The 19108-nt window shown below is 35.3% G+C and overlaps 1 protein-coding gene across 2 annotated transcripts in view; it reads right to left on the reverse strand.

The window, feature by feature from the left end:
• The window catches only part of LOC106693955 (TBC1 domain family member 30-like), a 526797-nt gene that overhangs the window by 361028 nt on the left and 146661 nt on the right, over nucleotides 1-19108 (reverse strand). For both annotated transcript variants that reach the window (XM_053741241.1, XM_053741239.1), the window contains exons 4-5: nucleotides 1446-1800; nucleotides 1199-1370 (exon numbers count right to left, since the gene is read on the reverse strand). In XM_053741241.1, coding sequence (XP_053597216.1) covers nucleotides 1199-1370; nucleotides 1446-1800 — 527 coding nt within the window. The remainder of the gene's footprint in view (nucleotides 1-1198; nucleotides 1371-1445; nucleotides 1801-19108) is intronic.

The following is a 19108-nucleotide window of genomic DNA, read 5'->3' on the forward strand; positions in this document are numbered from 1 at the left end:
AACTTATTGCAGCGGTGTTGTAGCAGTGTGGCGGAATTTGGGAAGTTTTTTCAGAGAATATTAACATAGTGCTATCGTGTTGCAGCGGTGTTGTGGATATTATAATCTTATTATTTCGTTACAAATTTGTCGCTGCGGTGTTGCGGTCATTGATAGCCCGTGCGGCGCTGTTGCAGTGGTGTTGCGGCTATTTTACGTGTTTTCTCGGGTAGGGTATTTGTTTAAACAAATAGTGAAGGGAATTATTATATAATTAGTCCAATTAGAGGGAGTTAATTTACGGACAATAAATATCTATTCTAAGGTTTGTTTACAAGTTCGAGTTTCGGAAAAGTTGGATTAAAAGTGAAAGGTGGGTCTCATCAGCCAAGGCTACTTGTATAATGGAAGGCCCTTTCACTTTTCTAGGCGGCATGCGAGCTTAAGCCTTTAATCTTAGAGATGTACCAAGACTAAAGCAATAAAAAGACTGTGAAATTTTGGGAATAATTAATGAATTAGAAAGCGAAAGATCGGCCCTGGTTTAGATATATCTTTCTCTACTGCTCTTTTCCGGCTCTTGTTTTTATAAACATTATTAAATAATAATGTAACTGGCGCATTGTTTCCGCGAATTCACATTTTCGCATATGACAAGAGCATTCAATTTCCTACAAGAAATGTATTCGAGTCAATTTTGTTTATCTTAATTGTTTGAGAGTTATAAGACAAAAAGCTGCTCATTCAAAGAAAAAAAAAATTGCGATGATAAACAACTTAATATTAATATTAAGGGCTCAAATTTTGACAATAATTTTTTTTTGTCATCATGATTAATATTTTCACAGTATGATTAACAAAAATTTGCTTTTTTTTGGGACCGGTCTAATATATACATGCATAACGTTCGGAATTAATGGTATTTTTGAAAGCTACTCAACTAATTATGGTAGAGTATGACAAAACTCTTTGAAAACATCGCTGTAATGATAGATACAAAAATTAGAATGCTAAGATAGAAACAACTAATTATACGTGGGGCCAATGGGCATTGCAGTTAGTTAAAAAATCGTGGCTAGATAAGAATATCATTAATCTTGTTCAATGAGCTAGCAAAAGAGGTAAAAGTGGCATTTACTTTCAATTTAAAAGTTAGTCATAACTTTTTTTTAACTAATTCTAGTCTGACTTTACTCAAAGAAATTCATTAGTTACATACTCGGAAATTCCTTCCCAAATAGCCAAAGCTGTTTTTAAAAGGATTTCATTTCCTTCTAGAAATATTAAGTCCCATACACGAAGAACAGTATGCTGAGGTAGGCAATGACAGAAAAGTGTAAGAAACCATTGCATTGTAAACACGTTTATCAAAGGTGGTTCGTAGCTGCTACCTGTAATAACGAATTAATATACTTCGAGATAAGTAAAAATACTAATGTGTAGAAGAATAAGTGTTTATAATGTACCTTTTGTGTTATTTTTTATATTATTTTGTAGAGATTCTAAATGTTTAGATAATTTAGGTAACTTTATGCGTAAAAGATCTCTGAATACAGCCATATCCACAGATAAACCTCGCAGATTTTCCGCAAAATAATCTTCCGGCAACACGCCTTCAATCAAATAAATCAATACTTTAACAGCAGATACTTCAGTTCTGTCAGTCACTTGAAGAATGAGAGCAGCAAGAACATTTAGACCTTGACAGTATCCGACGGATTTGTTCCAACGTGCATATCCTAATAAAACTCGCCGCAATACCATCTGGTTATCACGAGCAGCAGCACCACAGAATAAGCTACATCCAGTTCTATGCAAATCCTAGAAAACAAAAAAACTTCTCACATCAAATATAATCAATCAGCTGTGAAAAAAAAATGATTTCATACAATTTTATGATGCATCATAAAATCTTACAAAATATATTTTATAAATATGGACTTTATGAGATTCGGTAACAGATTTAAAAGTACGGATTTAAAAGATTGCCGTTAAAATGAAAATAACTAGAAAACAATGCAGAATTTAAAACACATTTATCAATGATAATTTGTAGAAAATAAAATTGTCTACAAAAAAGATCCTATGATATTTTGTGACGAGTCTGATAGTTTCGCTGGAATAGTTAAAAGATCTCGAAATTTACTCTAACTTGATTTCGAGCTCCGATATCTTTTAAATAGATAGATTTATCGAAAAATGATGGGATAGAATTTTTGTAGAGCGTTGAACTCTCTACAAAAATGTATGCTTAGCCTATTCGTACAATGAGTCATTGCCGAGGTAAAAAATTCCAAACTAAAAAAATTTTTTTTCCATGTTATTTAAATAGGAAATCATGAATCCCGAAGCGCCACTTCTTAATATTCGTATTAAGAGCTCAAACTTTACCAGAATTTTTTTTTTATTATTCTCAACGATATTTTCACGGTAACTGCATAAAAAAAAACTAGTTCTTTCCTTTGGCTCACCCTAATATATATGGGTCATTCCATCTCAATTCAACTTTTTTCCAAGTATTTTCAGTGGGTAAAATATTATTTTACACAAAAATGTATAAGTTAAGTACTTCTTTTGCAATTTATTGTATCTTTTTAAATTCAAATTCAAATATATCAACCGTTACATCGTATTATTCACATATATTACTCTTAAATCTATTACGTTATTATCAAGAGTACTTATCTGATATTACTTTGAGATAATATTTTGAGACTATTTGGAGAAATTACGTGATTTTGGAAAGAAAATAAATTAAAATTACAGAATAAAAATTGTTTTTTAATTTGTTTTACTAGAAGTTATTTGATGCCTATCGTTGGTTAGGGCTCAGAAATTTTATTTTTCAACATAAAATGTTGGAAATATTTTTGAAAATAAGTAAAAGTGGCTCATTGAACGAAAAACTAATTTTTTGACTAAAAATGGCCGAAAAAACATTACAAAATTTTGTGTTTTTGATTTTGAATTTTTTTCAGAAAGAGAATGTGACGTGACACTGCCGAGGAGATGGAGTTAGAGGTGGAGTAAGTGGGAGTCAGTGGGATACATAGAGATGCAGTCCATATGTGTGTCGAGTTGAGTGTAAGTGATAGTGAGTAGAGAGTATGGGGTATGTGTGCGGTGAAGTCAGTGTGTTAAGAGTACGAGTACGGATACGGTATGTTGTCTGTGGGAGTGTCTGTGTGGTTGAGCATGGAGTTAACGAGGGATGTCTAGCTGTGTCGCGAATAGTGGCCAAAATACCGTGCCTCCCGACCAGTGATGACGACTAGGCCTACGCTTAGCTCTCGGGGTTGACGTGGTGATCGCGGAGGAGCGACTGAGATGTCGCCGCCTCTGCGAGTTGGTACCCGGAGTTAGCGGGGGTACGTTTACGTTTATTTGGGAATGGCAGGCCTCGTTTGCGATGCTCGAAAAAACCAAAGATTCGCTAACTTCGGATATCACCGAGAGTGACCCCGCGGGAAGACCCGCGAGTCCACGGATTGTATGTGGTGGGGGAAGAATGGATGGAGAAGCGAGAATGTGAGAGTGACTAGAAATAGTAGAGTGTAGAAGTAAATGACGAATAGATACTTTAAAAAACACAGTGTCCACAACCAGTCATCGATGCAGTCAGGGATTGAGCAAGTCACAATTTATCAATTGCTAGTTGGCTCATCCCGTACCTAGGGAATTTAAAGACGCCACCCCCGACCCGCAAATATAATTCCATTGACCACGTGAAGCCGAAGGTTATCTGGGACTTCGAGAACATTAACCGGTGAGTGAATCTGACTAATTTGTTTCGAGGAATTACTCGAGTTGACGCCGAAGTTTGTTGCAATAAAAGTATCTGCTAACTTATATTTGGGTTAGGCGTTTTCAACTCGAATTATTCCGCTGGTGCATTTTTATTTTGTTCTGTTTTGTAATTTGAATTGGCAGCGTTTGATTACTGTACTTGTCTGTTCGGATAATATTGAGATTTAAGCGTTGATTTTGAATTTGATTACTTTATATTGTTGGTATTTTATTGGATTAGTGTTTAATTAAGTTAAAACCGCGCGTTTCGAGTCTCGCTATTTACGTTTCTTGTTTTTTTTTGTTTTGACCCGAAGCCCGGGGATTAATATTAGAATCAGTACTATCATTATTATTTTAGTTCGTCAAGCCAACATTTTGATGTTAATTGTAGTTAGAAATCGAGTTACCAACGGGTGCGAGTGACAAGTGAATTGACATCACTTTGCCGCTAAGTTGCACTACCGCGTGCTGCCCGGAGTAAATGATTGTCGCAATAATTACATCGAGTCATAATTGTAAAAGATTAGATTTTGTTCGTTGTTTATTTGAATTCCTATTTCTTATTACATTATATCGATTCAGCCGACCGCGGCAATATATAGTCTGGATGTAACCGACTACTTGTGTGAGATCGATCAATTTGACTTTTCGGTCTAATATACGAATAATTAATTTGTTTAAAATTGAATAATTATTTGACGTAAATTTGAGGGCCTATCCTATTCCCGATCCGCCACCCTGAGCCGATTCGTTCCGATAATTGAATTGGTGATTGATACATCACCTGGCGCCCAACAGCTGCAGAAGCCGAACAAGGTAAGTCAAATAGATTGTGCGGGGATAGTTCGTCTGACGGATTCCAGGTGAACTACATAACCGGTCACTATAAATATATATATATATATATATATATATATATATATATATATTAGGGTGCTCCGTTTCCGGCAAAAGTATTTTTTCGTTGCTCATCAAGCAAAATATTGTTCTTTATGCTCAAACAAAAATTTCTGCCAAGTTGGAGCTCTTAATTCTAATCCTAAGTACTATCCATTCGATTAACATGATTTTCCATTTAAAATACAAGTAAATTAAATTAATTTTTTTTTAACTTTCTAATACTCAGCTGCGTTTTATGACATTGAAGCTGTTTTGGTCGCAAATTGTAGGGAATTAGGTGTTCTTCAGAAATGCTCCTAGTTACTTAGCTGTAATTCCAGCTGTTCTACTTGTGTCCATTGCGGAAGTCATTTTTCCTCTAAAATTGACGCTATTGCATCGCATCAACGAGTTAGAGGCAGCACTGCCATCTCAAGGTAGTGCTCTAGCCAACTCGAGTCTCATCGTGCCAGCCGGAAGTCGGCTTAATGTCCCGACTATCCCTGTGCCAAAATTCTCAGGCAAATATCAAGAGTGGAAACACTTCCACGACATGTTTGTCTCTATCATCGGCGAAAATACATCTCTCACCGCTGTGGAGAACATGTATCATCTCAAATCGGCATTAGAAGGAGATGCTGCACATCTCATCGCCAAAATCCGAGTTACTGGGGACTCTTTCGCATCAGCTTGGGACGCTGTCATCCAACAATACGACAACAAGCGTCTTCTCATCTCTGCACAGCTGGAAAAGCTGTTCAGCATAAGACCAGCTGACAGCAACTCTGCCAAGCAACTTAAGGCTATCATCAACACTGCCAACGAGACAGTGCAAGCTCTCAAGGCCCTGGGATCACCTACCGAGCATTGGGACCAGATTTTAGTTCATCTCATCGTCCAGAAACTGAACATCTCATTACTGAGGCTTGGGAAGTTTATTTAGGAACATCTACTGAATTCCCAAGCTACGAAGACTTACGCACTTTTCTCACCGGTCGTGCCAGAGCTCGCGAAGCCATGGAGTGTGGCGCCTCTCCACGAAAGTCCCAGCCTGATTTACATGCCAACAAGGGCACCAAGTCTCGCATCTCATCTGCTCAGGTTCATATAGCTACGCATGGATAGTCTCAGCTATCTCAATCTCACTCACATCAATCTCAAATGCAGTCTCAGCAAGCTCCACGTACACAGCAATCTCAGCCTCCTAAGTCTCAGTCCAACACATCTCAGTCTCATCCAGCAGCACCAAAACACGCGCTCTCATTCAAATCGGATTACTGCCATTGCTGTGAAGGCAATGATTTTATCGTTGGATACCCAAAGTTTCAAGCAATGTCTCCGGACAAGAGATTCCAATTAGCAGCACATTATCACCTGTGTCGCAGTTGCCTTAGCGACCACAGCTTTGAAAACTGCCAATCCAAGAATCGTCGTCGCTGCAAGGAATGCGATGAACCACATCATTCGATGCTTCACTACTCTCGTCTCATGACGTTATCGAAGAAGCTATCTGTAGTCACGGCTGAAACACCTCAGATCTCATCACCACCTGCATCTCAGCCAGAATCTCAGCCGCAACAGTCTCAGCAATAACAATTTCGCCATTCTCAAGCAGCAGCTTTCATCTCATCTGTCATCAGTCGTGTTCCAGATCACAAACCAGTGACATCTCGACCGACAGTGCTGTTGGCAACCGCACATGCTCTCATCCTCCCATCTCTCATCCTTCAGGTTCGTCCCATCGTATCAGAGTTCTCATTGATCCTGGATCAGAGCTTACTCTGATCTCTCAGGCTGCTGTTCACACTTGCAGTCTCATCTCTCAGCCTTGCCATATACCTCTACAAGGAGTCGGCAATATCTCATCAGGAAAAACAGAAGGTACGGTCTCATTCACACTGCATTCCACCATCTCTTCAGAACAAGCAACTCTTAACGCACATATTCTCAAGAACATCACAGCGCAGATTCCATCAGTATCAATCTCACCAACGCTTTGGTCTCATATTAAAGATTTAGAACTCGCCGACCCAGATTTCTAGAAATCTGGCAAAATAGAACTTCTTATCGGCGCTGATTTCTACGGTCATATCATACGATCACGTCTCAGATCAGGAAGTTCATCAGAACCGATTGCGATGAAAACCATACTCGGTTGGACTATCCTGGGTCCTGTTTATCAATAATCTCATCAATTGCCTAGCCTGTCTCATCATCTCATCTCAAATTCTCAACTGCATGACTCTCTCACGAAGTTCTGGGAACTTAAAGAGGTTCCAGAGTCTTGCAATGAAACTCTTACTGTCGAGGCAGCTGAATGTGAAGCCCACTTTCTAGCTACTCATTCTCGTGACGCTTCAGGGCGATAAATCGTCCGTTTACCATTCAAATTGTCATCTCAGAAGCTAGGTGAATCTTGTCACATTGCGCAGCGCTGTCTCAACCGTCTCATCAAGCGACTTTCTCAGGACTCTGAACTTCAGAGTCAGTACACCGCATTTCTCGCCGAGTGTGAAGCACTCGGACACATGCAGCGAGTCTCATCATCATCACCTGAACCATCTCATGTATATTATTTACCTCATCATGGCGTCGTTCGTGAAGACAGCGAAATGACCAAGTTGAGAGTCGTCTTCAACGGTTTAAGCGAAACATCCTCATCCAGTTCTCTCAATGATCACATGCATAGCGGCCCAAGCTTGCAATCTAAGATCTGTGACGTACTGTTATATCTCAGAAGTCATCGATACATCTTTTTGACAGACATTGTGAAGATGTTTCGTCAAATTCTCATTCACCCTGATGACAGGGACTATCAGCGCATTCTCTGGACTGATAATGGTCTCACCGTGACTTACCAACTCAACACTGTCACGTATAGCACTCGACCAGCACCATATCTAGCTGGCCGAGCTCTCAAGCAACTTCTCATCGACGAAGGGTCTCAATATCCACTAACAGTGGAACCCTTACAGAAAGGTAGCTACGTCGACGACATCGGTGGTGGTGCCAACAATCTCAGCGATCTCAACGATATTGCAAATCATGTCGAAGCACTTTGTAACTCAGGTTGCTTTCCATTAGCTGAATGGAAAAGCAATTTGCCTGAGTTTAGCAAAATCTCTTCATCACTCAGTCCAGAAGATTCTCAATCATTCTCAGATACTCTCTCAAAAGTATTGGGCCTTTCATGGAACTGTCAAGAAGATGTTCTTACGTTTACTGGCAAAACCTCTCAGACTCTCAGCGTAACTAAACGCACCATCACCTCAGAGGCTGCTCAATTATTTGACCCTCTGGGTTTAATCTCACCAGTCAGCGACAAAGCAAAAATTCTCATCCAGGACCTTTGGCTACAAAAGGTCGACTGGGACGATGCACTTTCATCAGAAATAGTTCACCAATGAAAGGCATTCCGCGATGAACTACCTCAACTTTCTCATTCAAAATTCCTCGATGGAGCAATCTCATCCCAAACTCATTAAGTATCGAGATTCACGGGTTTTCTGACGCCTCTCAAGTTGCAAAATCTGTAGTATTATATCTCAGAGTCTGTCAACCTGGCTAACAGGCTATAATTTCTTTCATCTGCTCAAAAACCAAGGTCTCATCTCTCAAACGGCTGACGATTCCTCGACTTGGACTCTCAGCTGCATTATTGCTCTCAAAACTTGCATCTCATGTCTCATCTACGCTTCAACTATCTCATGTTTCTATCTATCTCTGGACTGGCTCATCTACCACACTAGCTTGGCTAGCCAGTGAACCTACAAGATGGAAGGAATTCGTTAAAAATCGAGTTGAAGCCATCCAGCAACATTCTCCAGATGCAAAATGGAGATATATCTCAGGAAAGCAAAACTCTGCTGACTGTGCTTCCAGGGGTCTCACAGCATCTTAACTTCTCAATTATCAATTGTGGTGGTCAGAACCTAGCTGGCTAGCTGATCCTCCCACTGAATAGCCATCTCATCAAGTTCTCAGTTCATCACCCGATGAAACAGAGCAAGTAAGCTCAAAAATGCGACCTTGCAAGTCTCATGACTCAACTAGTCTACCTCTCATGCCACTGTCATCTCTCATTCACTCATGGACTACTCTCACCGCTCTTTTACGTCGTACAGCAATCTCATGTTTTAAAAAATTACCTGGATCAAAGCTCAGCATCTCACCTCTCACACCTGCTAAACTACAAGCAACTCTGATCTATTGGATTAAAACTACTCAATAGGAATATTTCTCATCAGAAATCGCATCACTGTCTCAAGGTACAGCTCTCAAAAAATCTCACTGTTTCACCAGACTCACAGCATTTATCGACCAAGCTGGCATCATCAGAGTCGGTGGACGTCTTCAGAATTTAACGTTGGATTCTGACAGCAAGCATCCAGCGATCCTTCCAAAAGATTGTACGCTCTCACGTCTCATCATCATCTCAGATTCCCATATTCGCACTATGCATGGAGGTACCCAACTCACATTATCTCATGTTCGCAAGAAGTGTCGGATAATTGGTGGAAGAGCGCCATTCAAGAACTTCATTCATCGTTGTCTCATCTGCACGCGCGTGCGGAGAGTCAGATCTCAACAACTCATGGGTCAACTTCCTTCTCATCGAGTCTCACCATCTCTAGTCTTCGAGAACACTGGAGTCGATTACGCAGGCCCAGTGTCTCTGAAGTTCTATCAAGGACACGGTACCAGGTGTTACAAGAGCTGGATCGCTGTCTTCATGTATCTCTCATCATCAGCCGTTCATTTGGAGGTTGTCACTGACTACTCCGGTGAAGGCTTTCTCAAGGCATTCCACTGTTTCACTAGTCGACGGGGAATGTGCCGCACACTTCGAAGTGATTGTGGCACAAACTTCAAGGGTGCTGGTCTCATTCTTAAGCAACTTCTCACCGGTGCTCTCATGGAATGATCTCATCTACACCAGCATCTCTCCAATTACGGAACTCAGTAGTTATTTAATCCACCTGGAGCTTTTCGTATGGGCAGAAAATGGGAAGCTGCCGTAAAATCAATCAAGTATCATCTTCAGTGAACCATTGCTGATACACTTCTCACCTATGAAGATTTCTCAACGTTTCTCATTCAAGTCGAAGCAGTTCTCAATTCTCGTCCTCTCAGCGCACTCTCAGAGGATCCGGATGATCTCACCGCTCACACACGCGGACATTCCATCCGTGGTGCAGCTATCAACACCATTCTGGAACCAAATCTCATTATCAAGGCTCTCACATCTGCAGCATGTCCAAGAACGCTTGCAGCATTTCTGGGATCGATGGTCAACAAAATGCTTGCAATCTCATCAATCAATCTCAAAATGGGACACATCTCATCACGACATACGAATTGGATCACATGTCTTGCTCTCAGACGAACGGTATCCACCAACAAAATGGCCGCTCGCTCCTGTGATCCAATTGCATGCTGGTGCCGATGGTCTCACCAGAGTCGTCACTCTCAAGACAGTCTCATCAATTCTCAAGCGCTCTATCAGCAAACTCGTGCTGCTACTGATTTCATCAGCTGCGGAAGATTCTCATGGATTATCTAACTTCTCCAACAAGCAAGAGAAGGCGGGGAGAATGTTCAAATCTCCCGCGCTCTCATCATTATTCTCACGGCGGATAAGTGATCGACAGTACAGTCGATGACCAATCAATCATAGGCGGCTCCGCTAGTCGTATTCTCATTGCCAAGACAACTCGAGTGGGGATAAAGAAGACGGAAGTTCTGTCTCTCTCACACGGTTGCGCTCTCTCTCATATATATCGCTTAAAGTGTTCTCATTGATGACGCCTCATGCATTTTATAATCTCAGTGCTTTTTATTAATCAGTTACGTTCTCATTCGATCAATTATCTCATTCTGATTTAGTTAATTCATATTAATTATTTTGCATAATATTTTTGTTCTCATCTAAGTATCTCAGTGCATTCTCAATATAATTAGCACCACTGCGTGTACCGGCATTGTTCACCCCTAGTCACCATCTTGGCCACGTGTCATACGCGAGTGTAATTGCAATAAATAGATTGAAAAAGACGCTTTTAGTGCAAATCTCATAATAAATAATTCTCATAAGGTGTAAATATTGTAAATAAATATCTATATTTATTATTTACTAAATTTTGAGTGTTAGATAAAATTATTATCTACCCACCAATTCACACACACCAGATCCTCTCATCCTTAGAATTAATTATTATTAATTATTTAAACAGAATACATTTTAATCGACAACTATAGTAAACTAATTTCTAATTCGCAGGTAAATTCAAAATAATTCACAAAGATTTAATGGTTTAAATAGTCTTCAATACTTTTGAATCCACAAATAATCGTTAAATTTCTGATTCATTTAAGGGTAATGTGTTTAGAAAAATCAAATCGTATTGAATCTTTTTGAATCGAAAAATTCTGAACATTATTGGACGATTCAAAATGAATTAAAACGATTCGAAAAATCGAATCGTATTGAATCTGACAAATAATAATTACAATTTGTCATATAGCAATATAGGATATACTATATTACTTCTAAAAACGGCAGATCACTCTGTCAAACGACAGAGGAGTACTCAGTTAAAATCACTTCTAAGTTTGGAATATAAAAGTTCTGAAATAAGTTTTTCACCAGGGACACTACGATTTGTTGACGCGATCTCGTGGCAAGTGCCGAACTACTCCCACTGCTGCTTTCTAGCACCGGTGACTCTTCTCTCCTCTATATAAATTTTTTCTCTCAAAAAGTTTTTCGTTTGGTTTAAGTAACTTTTTATCTTATTTGAAGCATACGAAATTTTATACGTTTAACGCCTCCATGAAAAAAATTAATGTACAATATGCATGCTAAAATATTAAAAATACATGTTTAATCGCTAACTTTTATCCAATTATCGTATATATTGTTACAACATTCTGGCTTATCTATGAATTAGACATAATAATTTTAGATTGACCAAGTTGACGTCGTTAGGGTGTCAATAGACCCCAGGTGCGTCAGCTGTTGACCTTTCTTTATTTTATGCGAAAATGTTTTGATGACTTACCATGGTGGAGATTATGGGCCCCATAAGTCGGCCCAAATAATCCCTTTCTTACGTAGTTTCTTCTACTCCGCCGGTGCGTACTCGTCCTTGCCAGTGGCCTTGAAATAGGCTTTAGAATAATACCCGTAACGAGGGTCGTGGAAAGGGATGCTCCCACTAGGCGGACGGACGGATGGAACGTCCACTGGAATCAGCTGCCAACCCTCACTGATACCAGTCCAGAAGACTGTGTTCTCCCTTGATGCTTCCTCTGGACAAGACGAGCCTGGAGGGCCCGGTTCCTCCTTAAGGGCGAGTGACTCCAGCTGCTGAATAATACCACCAGAACCCGACGGGTCACGAACTTCACTCGACGCGATACCAGAACTTGGTAACTTATTAACCGGTTTTGGGATGACCAACGTTACCGGATCGAGGAGGACTTCCTCGGCAACGATCTCTAGGCCGGAACGTTGGTGAACTGAACGACCGAGATCCTCGTGGATCGTTCGAATGATCCGGCGGAACTGGGCCTTTTTGCCTGACCTTCGGCTTCTCGGCATGAATTTTTGGGATGCGGAAGGGAAGTGCTTAGGCTGCCGGTATCAGCGCCCAAAACAGATGAGAGTATTAGGCTGCCGGTAGCAGCGCCCAATATGAGGTATGAGATTATTAGCCGGTGACAGCGCCCAAAGTTTAAAATAAGGAGTGCGTATTTGGTAAAGTACGGATATACATTTTTGCCTTAAAGTCCGAGTGACAGGATCAAGCCAGCAGTTTTATGTAGAGTTCTTAGCTCTACTAGATCTTGTGATCGACTGCCTTGATTCTGTCCCTCCTTGGTATTATACATTATCAAAAGTGTTAACGTTGCATCTCAGGTTTCCTATGAGAGAATCGTCGTGGCCCGGGTCTCATGCGTCATCATCTGTTTAGACTATCCGCGAGCCACGGCGACTCTCTTATCGCAAGAGATTTCCGTTACATTGTTGGTGATGAATAAAATAATATCGCCAACAATGTAACGATTTATTAATTTATTATTTAATTATAATTCTAAGAAGTGTCGAACCGTTTATTCGCCCACCGTGGCGAATAAATAATTCGAGAGTTCAAAAAAAAAATTTCCAAAAAAATTTTATTTAAATTTAATTAGAGCCAGAACGTAACAATATTTTAGATTTTTTAGATGTAATTAAAATATATTTGACATTATAAAAAAATATATTAATGGTATAATTTAAATGTACTCAAAAAAAAGAGCCATCCAGCCTTACCCGGAATGGAAAGGAAGTTTTCTTATATATGTAAATACAATAAAGCTACAACAGTATAATTAATACTTATTTTGTAAGTTTAATCATGAATTTTAAGGAAATGGGTTATGCTTTATTATTTAGAAGTTATGAGAAGACTAACCTGCAAAAATAAGCTTTTTTATTTTTTTTTTTTTTGAAATTTTCGATATCATCAAATTGTTAGAAAAGATGTTTCAAATAATCGAGTATTGCAGTGGAAATTAAAGCTAATCGTTGAAATTTTAAGATACTTTTTACAGAATTGAGTTATCATTTTCAGTTCAAAAGTTATTTTAGGATAAAGCCAGAAAATTCATTTTTATGAAAATCAGAAAAAATTTTAAACACCCACAACTTCGAAACTAATCAACCGATTGGGCTCATCTTTGAACTTGATCAAGGTAATCGTCCAATCAATAAGTGTATAAAATTTCATTAAGATCTGTTAAGAATTGCGGGCGCTATCGTGATGACAAGGCGCCTTATATAGTATGTATGTATATATATATATATATATATATATGTATGTATGTATATATATATATATATATATACATATATATATATATATATATATATATATATATATATATATATATGTATATATATACATGAATACATACATATATAAACTTTTGAGTGAATGGTATTTTTTGATTCTACTAGGTAAAATAAGATATATCGCGTTACTAAAACCATAAGGGCGTATCTCAAAATATACGCCCTTTTGGTTCTGCAGAACCAAAAGGGCGTATAAAAAAACTTTTTTGCTTCAATCAATGTAAAAATGTTGACAACATTAGAATCTATTAAAAAAACGAAAGAAATTTTTTTTTTGTTTTACGCCTTTTTGGTTTTAAGAAAAAATTTTTTTTAAAATCATAAGGGCGTATCCTGTTTTTTCGATTTATTATCAATTATAGGTAAGAGTAAGAAAAAAAATTGCCAGCGTAATAAAAATTATCACTCCACAATTTAATTTATATGAACAAATATTTATTTAAGTGAAAAAACAAATAAAAAATAGAGAAAAAATAAATTCATCAGGGTATTAGTCCTATACCATCTCCATCGTCAGAATCATCTGTACCTAAGAGTATGAAAAAAATTTTTTTAATTTTTTTTAGAACATAACTTGACAATAATAAAAAAATTTATAAACTATTACCATCGCTGAAAATTAATCTTTAATAATATTGATAATATTTTTGTGGGACGGTGCCTGATGCACAAAAATGATTTAGGTCATTAAACTTGCTTTGATATATTGGTATTCTAGAACCATAACAATTCTCAAGAACAACGGTAATTGATTTTTGAAAATAAAAAGAAAAAAAAAAAAACAGGAAACAGAAAATGAAACTTTGATTGAAAAATGAAAAAATGCACCTTTGAAAAATTGAACAATCTAAATGTGCATTTTTTTAATTTGATTAAATTAAATTTCACAGCACTTATAGAATTTAGAATTTTTTCGTTCCCGAATTATACATATTTTTTACATTAATTGTTGAATTAAAAAAATTGTGACAAACTTAAGATTCGATCAAAATTAAATAAAGAAATTTGGTTTTTTATTCAAATAAATATTTGTTCAGATAAATTAAGTTGTGGAGTGATAATTCTTATTACCCTTGCAATTTTTTTTCTTACTCTGACCTATAATTAATAATAAACCGAAAAAATAGGATACGCCCTTATGACTTTAAAAAAATTTTTGCTTAAAACCAAAAGGGCATAAAACAAAAAAATTTTTTTTTTCGTTTTTTCCATAGATTTTAATGTTTTCAATATTTTTACATTGATTGGAGCAAAAAAAAAAATTTTTATACGCCCTTTTGGTTCTGCAGAACCAAAAGGGCGTATATTTTGAGATACGCCCTTTTGGTTTTAGTAACGCGATATGGTCGCAGAATTCTTTGATAATTCGATCATGAGACCCATTGCAATATGCCGATTTCTAAAGAAATCTCCCTAAAAAAAAAGATTCGTTGGTGCAAAAAAATTTTTAGTCTCTCCAAAAAAACATTTTCTTAGCCTGAGAAATTTTTTGCATCATAAATTAGAAGCAAAAATTTTCTTGGAGCAAGAAAATATTTTTTGAGTCCAAAAGAAATTCTTGCGCCAAGAAATCTTTTTTTTCCGGTATAAAAAATATACTTATGAAAATATTAAAAACATAGTTTTAATTTGATCAACAACATAAAAAAAAATTATATAAATAATATAAGAAAAATTATATGAAGGAGACATAATTTTTTTTCCTATGTTGAGTAGTAAATTGAAACTTAATCTTTAGAATTTTATAATTATATTTTTTGTATATTTGAAATTTTATGGCAATATGTTTTTTTTATATCATTATATCGATATTTTTTTTTTTATAATTTTTAACACATATTTGATATGATATATATATATTATACATATATATATATATATATATATATATATATATATATATATATTAATTATATTTTCATACATATATTTTTTATATTCTAAGATATGCTTTTAATATTCATTCATGCAAAAAATTGAAGAACAAAAAAATTTTTAGAATTTTTTTTTTTAGTAATGATTGCGAGGCTGTATCTGTATGAAAATAAATCGTATCAAGATTTCGAAACTGCATCTACAAGCTTGAAATCTCTAATTTCGATCGGTTTAGCTAAAAAAAAAGTTTCACGGCCTGTAAATTCTTTAACGGAAAAAAAAAAAATAGAAGATTTTTGTCTCGCGGCATTTCTCATGTTTGTGCGATAGTCATAACTCTAAATAAATTTTGATAAAAATACATTGAAACTAGAGATATTAGGCTTTAAAATGCTTTTTTCTCAAATCTTGATAAGAGTTTCTTTCACAATGTTATAGCTTTGCAAAAATCACTTAAAGAAATCTATAATTTTTCTGTCGCTTTAATTTTTGCATGAGTGTATTTATATTGCACTGAAAATATATGAAATATATACCAAAATCGGCGAAAAGCTAGCAATTAAAAATATACTTTTTATACATATGTAAGATATATTTTTCATATGTTTTTAATGAATTTTTTTCATGAGCCGAATAGTGCTATTTCCGAGAAATTTTAAATTTCTTTTAACAAGAAAATGCAATATTATCCTTGAAACCATTAAAAATTTTTCTACTAAGTATCAAACTATCCGTTGACTTGAGGACAAAAAATTTTGATACAAGATAATTATTTACTTGGTGTAAAAAAATTTTGATTTTGCGAATCGTTAAAAAGTATAATTTTAAAAGTATTCGTAACAATTTGAAAAATTGAATCGTTTTCAAATATTCTAAATCTTCTTATGGATCAGAAATTTAACTATTATACGTCGATTGAAAAGTATTTAAAACAGTTTAAAAAGAACAAGTCGTTTCTTACCATTTCGAATCTCCATACAAAACGGAAATTCAATATTATTTGTCGATTCGAAACTATTCAAAACAATGTGAAATACTGAATCGTCATTAATTGTTCTAAATCTGCTCATAGGTAAGAAATTTAACTAATATTAGTTGATTCAAAAGTATTTAAAACAATTAAAAAATAAAACAAGTCGTTTCTTATCATTTCGGACCTCCATACAAAACGGAAATACGATATTATTTGTTGATTCAAAAGTATTCAAAACAATTCAAAATTCTTAATCGTTTCTAATTGTTCTAAATCTCCTTATGAATCAGAAATTAAACTATTATATGTTGATTCAAAAGTATTTAAAACTATTAGAAATATCAAATCGTTAAGAACTGTTTTGAATCTGCCTACGAATCGGAAATTAGAATACTATTAAAATGCATTCGAAACAATTTAAAAAATTACATCGGGTTGAATCTTTTTAAATTGCCTTGACGAACCAGAAATTCAACTATTTTTTGTCGATTCAAAAGTATTTGGGAATATATGAAAAACTAAATTTTTTTAAATCTTTTATAATCTTTCTGTGTACGTTGATTCAAAACGATTCATTTTCATTCATACTTAAAAAACAATGTCGATTAAGTCAATTCGAATGTATTTGAAACGATTAAAAAATTTTTCTTTTGGATTGTTGTGAATCGATTTGAATTGTTTCTTTCAATTAGGGGTAACCCCACGTAGCAAAATCTAATTTCACGTCATTTAAATCACGCTAACCTCTCTCTTCGAAATTTAAATTTTAGGCGATAAATAATTTCGTCTTCTTGAAAGCAGTTATGAAGATTTATTGCAACCCAAGTAGGCTGCAATAAAAAGCGTGTAACAAATCTTTAACAAAAAAAGCCCGAAGGCGAATAGGGCAGAAAAATTGTTCCAAATAAAGAGCAAAAGAATAAACATGATAGCAGTACTTATGTGACACTGCCGACGTATTATTAATTTTTTTGTCATTAAAAAGTTTTTATTTTCCGAATTAGTAATTATAATTATAAAAATTGAAAAAAAATCAATGATAATTATTTATTTGAAGTTTAAAATTCTACTCTACGAAAAAGTAAAATTTGAAGTATTATTATTTTCAAGTATTTTATTATATGCAATTTTTAATAAATAAAAAAACGTTTATACTTAGAAAAGAAATATTAACAAATTTAAAAGAATGTTACACGGCAAGAAATGTGAAGTAAATATTCCTATGCAGCATAATAATGGTTATATCACTTTAGAGTTTGTGTCACATTACTCTTATGTGACTGCGTATACAAATTATAGAGTGATGTAACTATTTCTATGCTGTATAGGAATATTAACTTAGCATGTCTGTTCGTGTACCATTCTTTCAAAATTGTTAATATTTCTTTTTTAAGTGTAAAAGATTTTCCACGCCTCCGGGCGGAAAGCGTCAACTTTCGTCCCACTGTGCAAAACGAAGTTGCTGCTTTCCATCTCCGTCAACGCGAAAAATAGTGTACACTCCTCGGGAAGAAAATAAGAAAGCCTCAGATCACATGTTTATTGACCTCGGCTTCGCCTCGGCCAACAATTACAATTACAAATTTTATGTCCGCAACTTTTTGGTGTATGTATGTGAAAATTTCCTATTCGTGCGTGTTTATATATGCTGAATTTTGCGGTAAATTTTCCATTTATTTGTATAAATCAGATTATTTTCAGTTTTGATATCCACTGTAAAAATTAAATCTCAAATAACGATTTTTTCCTTTTTTGTTATAATTTTTATAGCCTTATATAATTTATTCTTTGCATAATTATATTTTTTCCTCAATAGGTTCATTTTGGAGTAAATAAAACGAATATTGATTTCTATGGATATCTATTTATTACTCAAGTATCACAGTTTAGAGCATTGTCATATCAAACAACATTCTAATTTGACTTGAACATTGATAAATATCATGAGACCACATAGATAAGTTTGGAATCATAAGTTTAGACGGAAGCACTGTAAATAATATAAAAAAATGTATTCTGATATGGTTGTACTATAAAACATGGCTTAGAGACCCTGGTTGAAAGAAACGGTTCGAAACAATTTGCAATGTTAAATGCCCGTAGAAAGGGCGATTCAAAAGTATTGAAAGTATTCAAAAGCATTAAAAAGTATTAACATTTTTTTTTTCTAATCGTTTTAGATCGTTTCTTTCAATAAGGAGAAGTATTTTTCTAGTTCATAATAATCATAATCATTTTTACGTATCAAAAAAGTCATATGAATAACTACAATCATATATATATATATATATATATATATATATATATATATATATATATATATATATATATGTTTATCCAGTATGGCTTTTGCGGACTTTTTCAAGGTGTATTATATTGTTGCATACATAACCATTATATTAACAATTAAATCGATGTAAGCAGTAATTTTTTTATTATTATTTACAAATTAAATCTTATCAACTTAATAATCGCGTGGGGTGTAAGTTACACCCCGTAAAACCTTTATGCACAAAATACACTTGGGGTGTAAGTGACACCCCACGTAGCCTTTATCCACACAATTCACCTGGGATGTTTATGACACTTAGGATCTCTAATCATATGATTTACTAAAAATCTTGGTGGGCACATTTTATTAAACATTTAGTCAGTCTGCAATTTTCAAGTTTTCAGTACGATATTTTTGCGAACTATTATAGAAACGACATCAT

Source organism: Microplitis demolitor, chromosome 1, assembly GCF_026212275.2.
Source record: "Microplitis demolitor isolate Queensland-Clemson2020A chromosome 1, iyMicDemo2.1a, whole genome shotgun sequence".
Lineage (NCBI taxonomy): Eukaryota > Metazoa > Arthropoda > Insecta > Hymenoptera > Braconidae > Microplitis > Microplitis demolitor.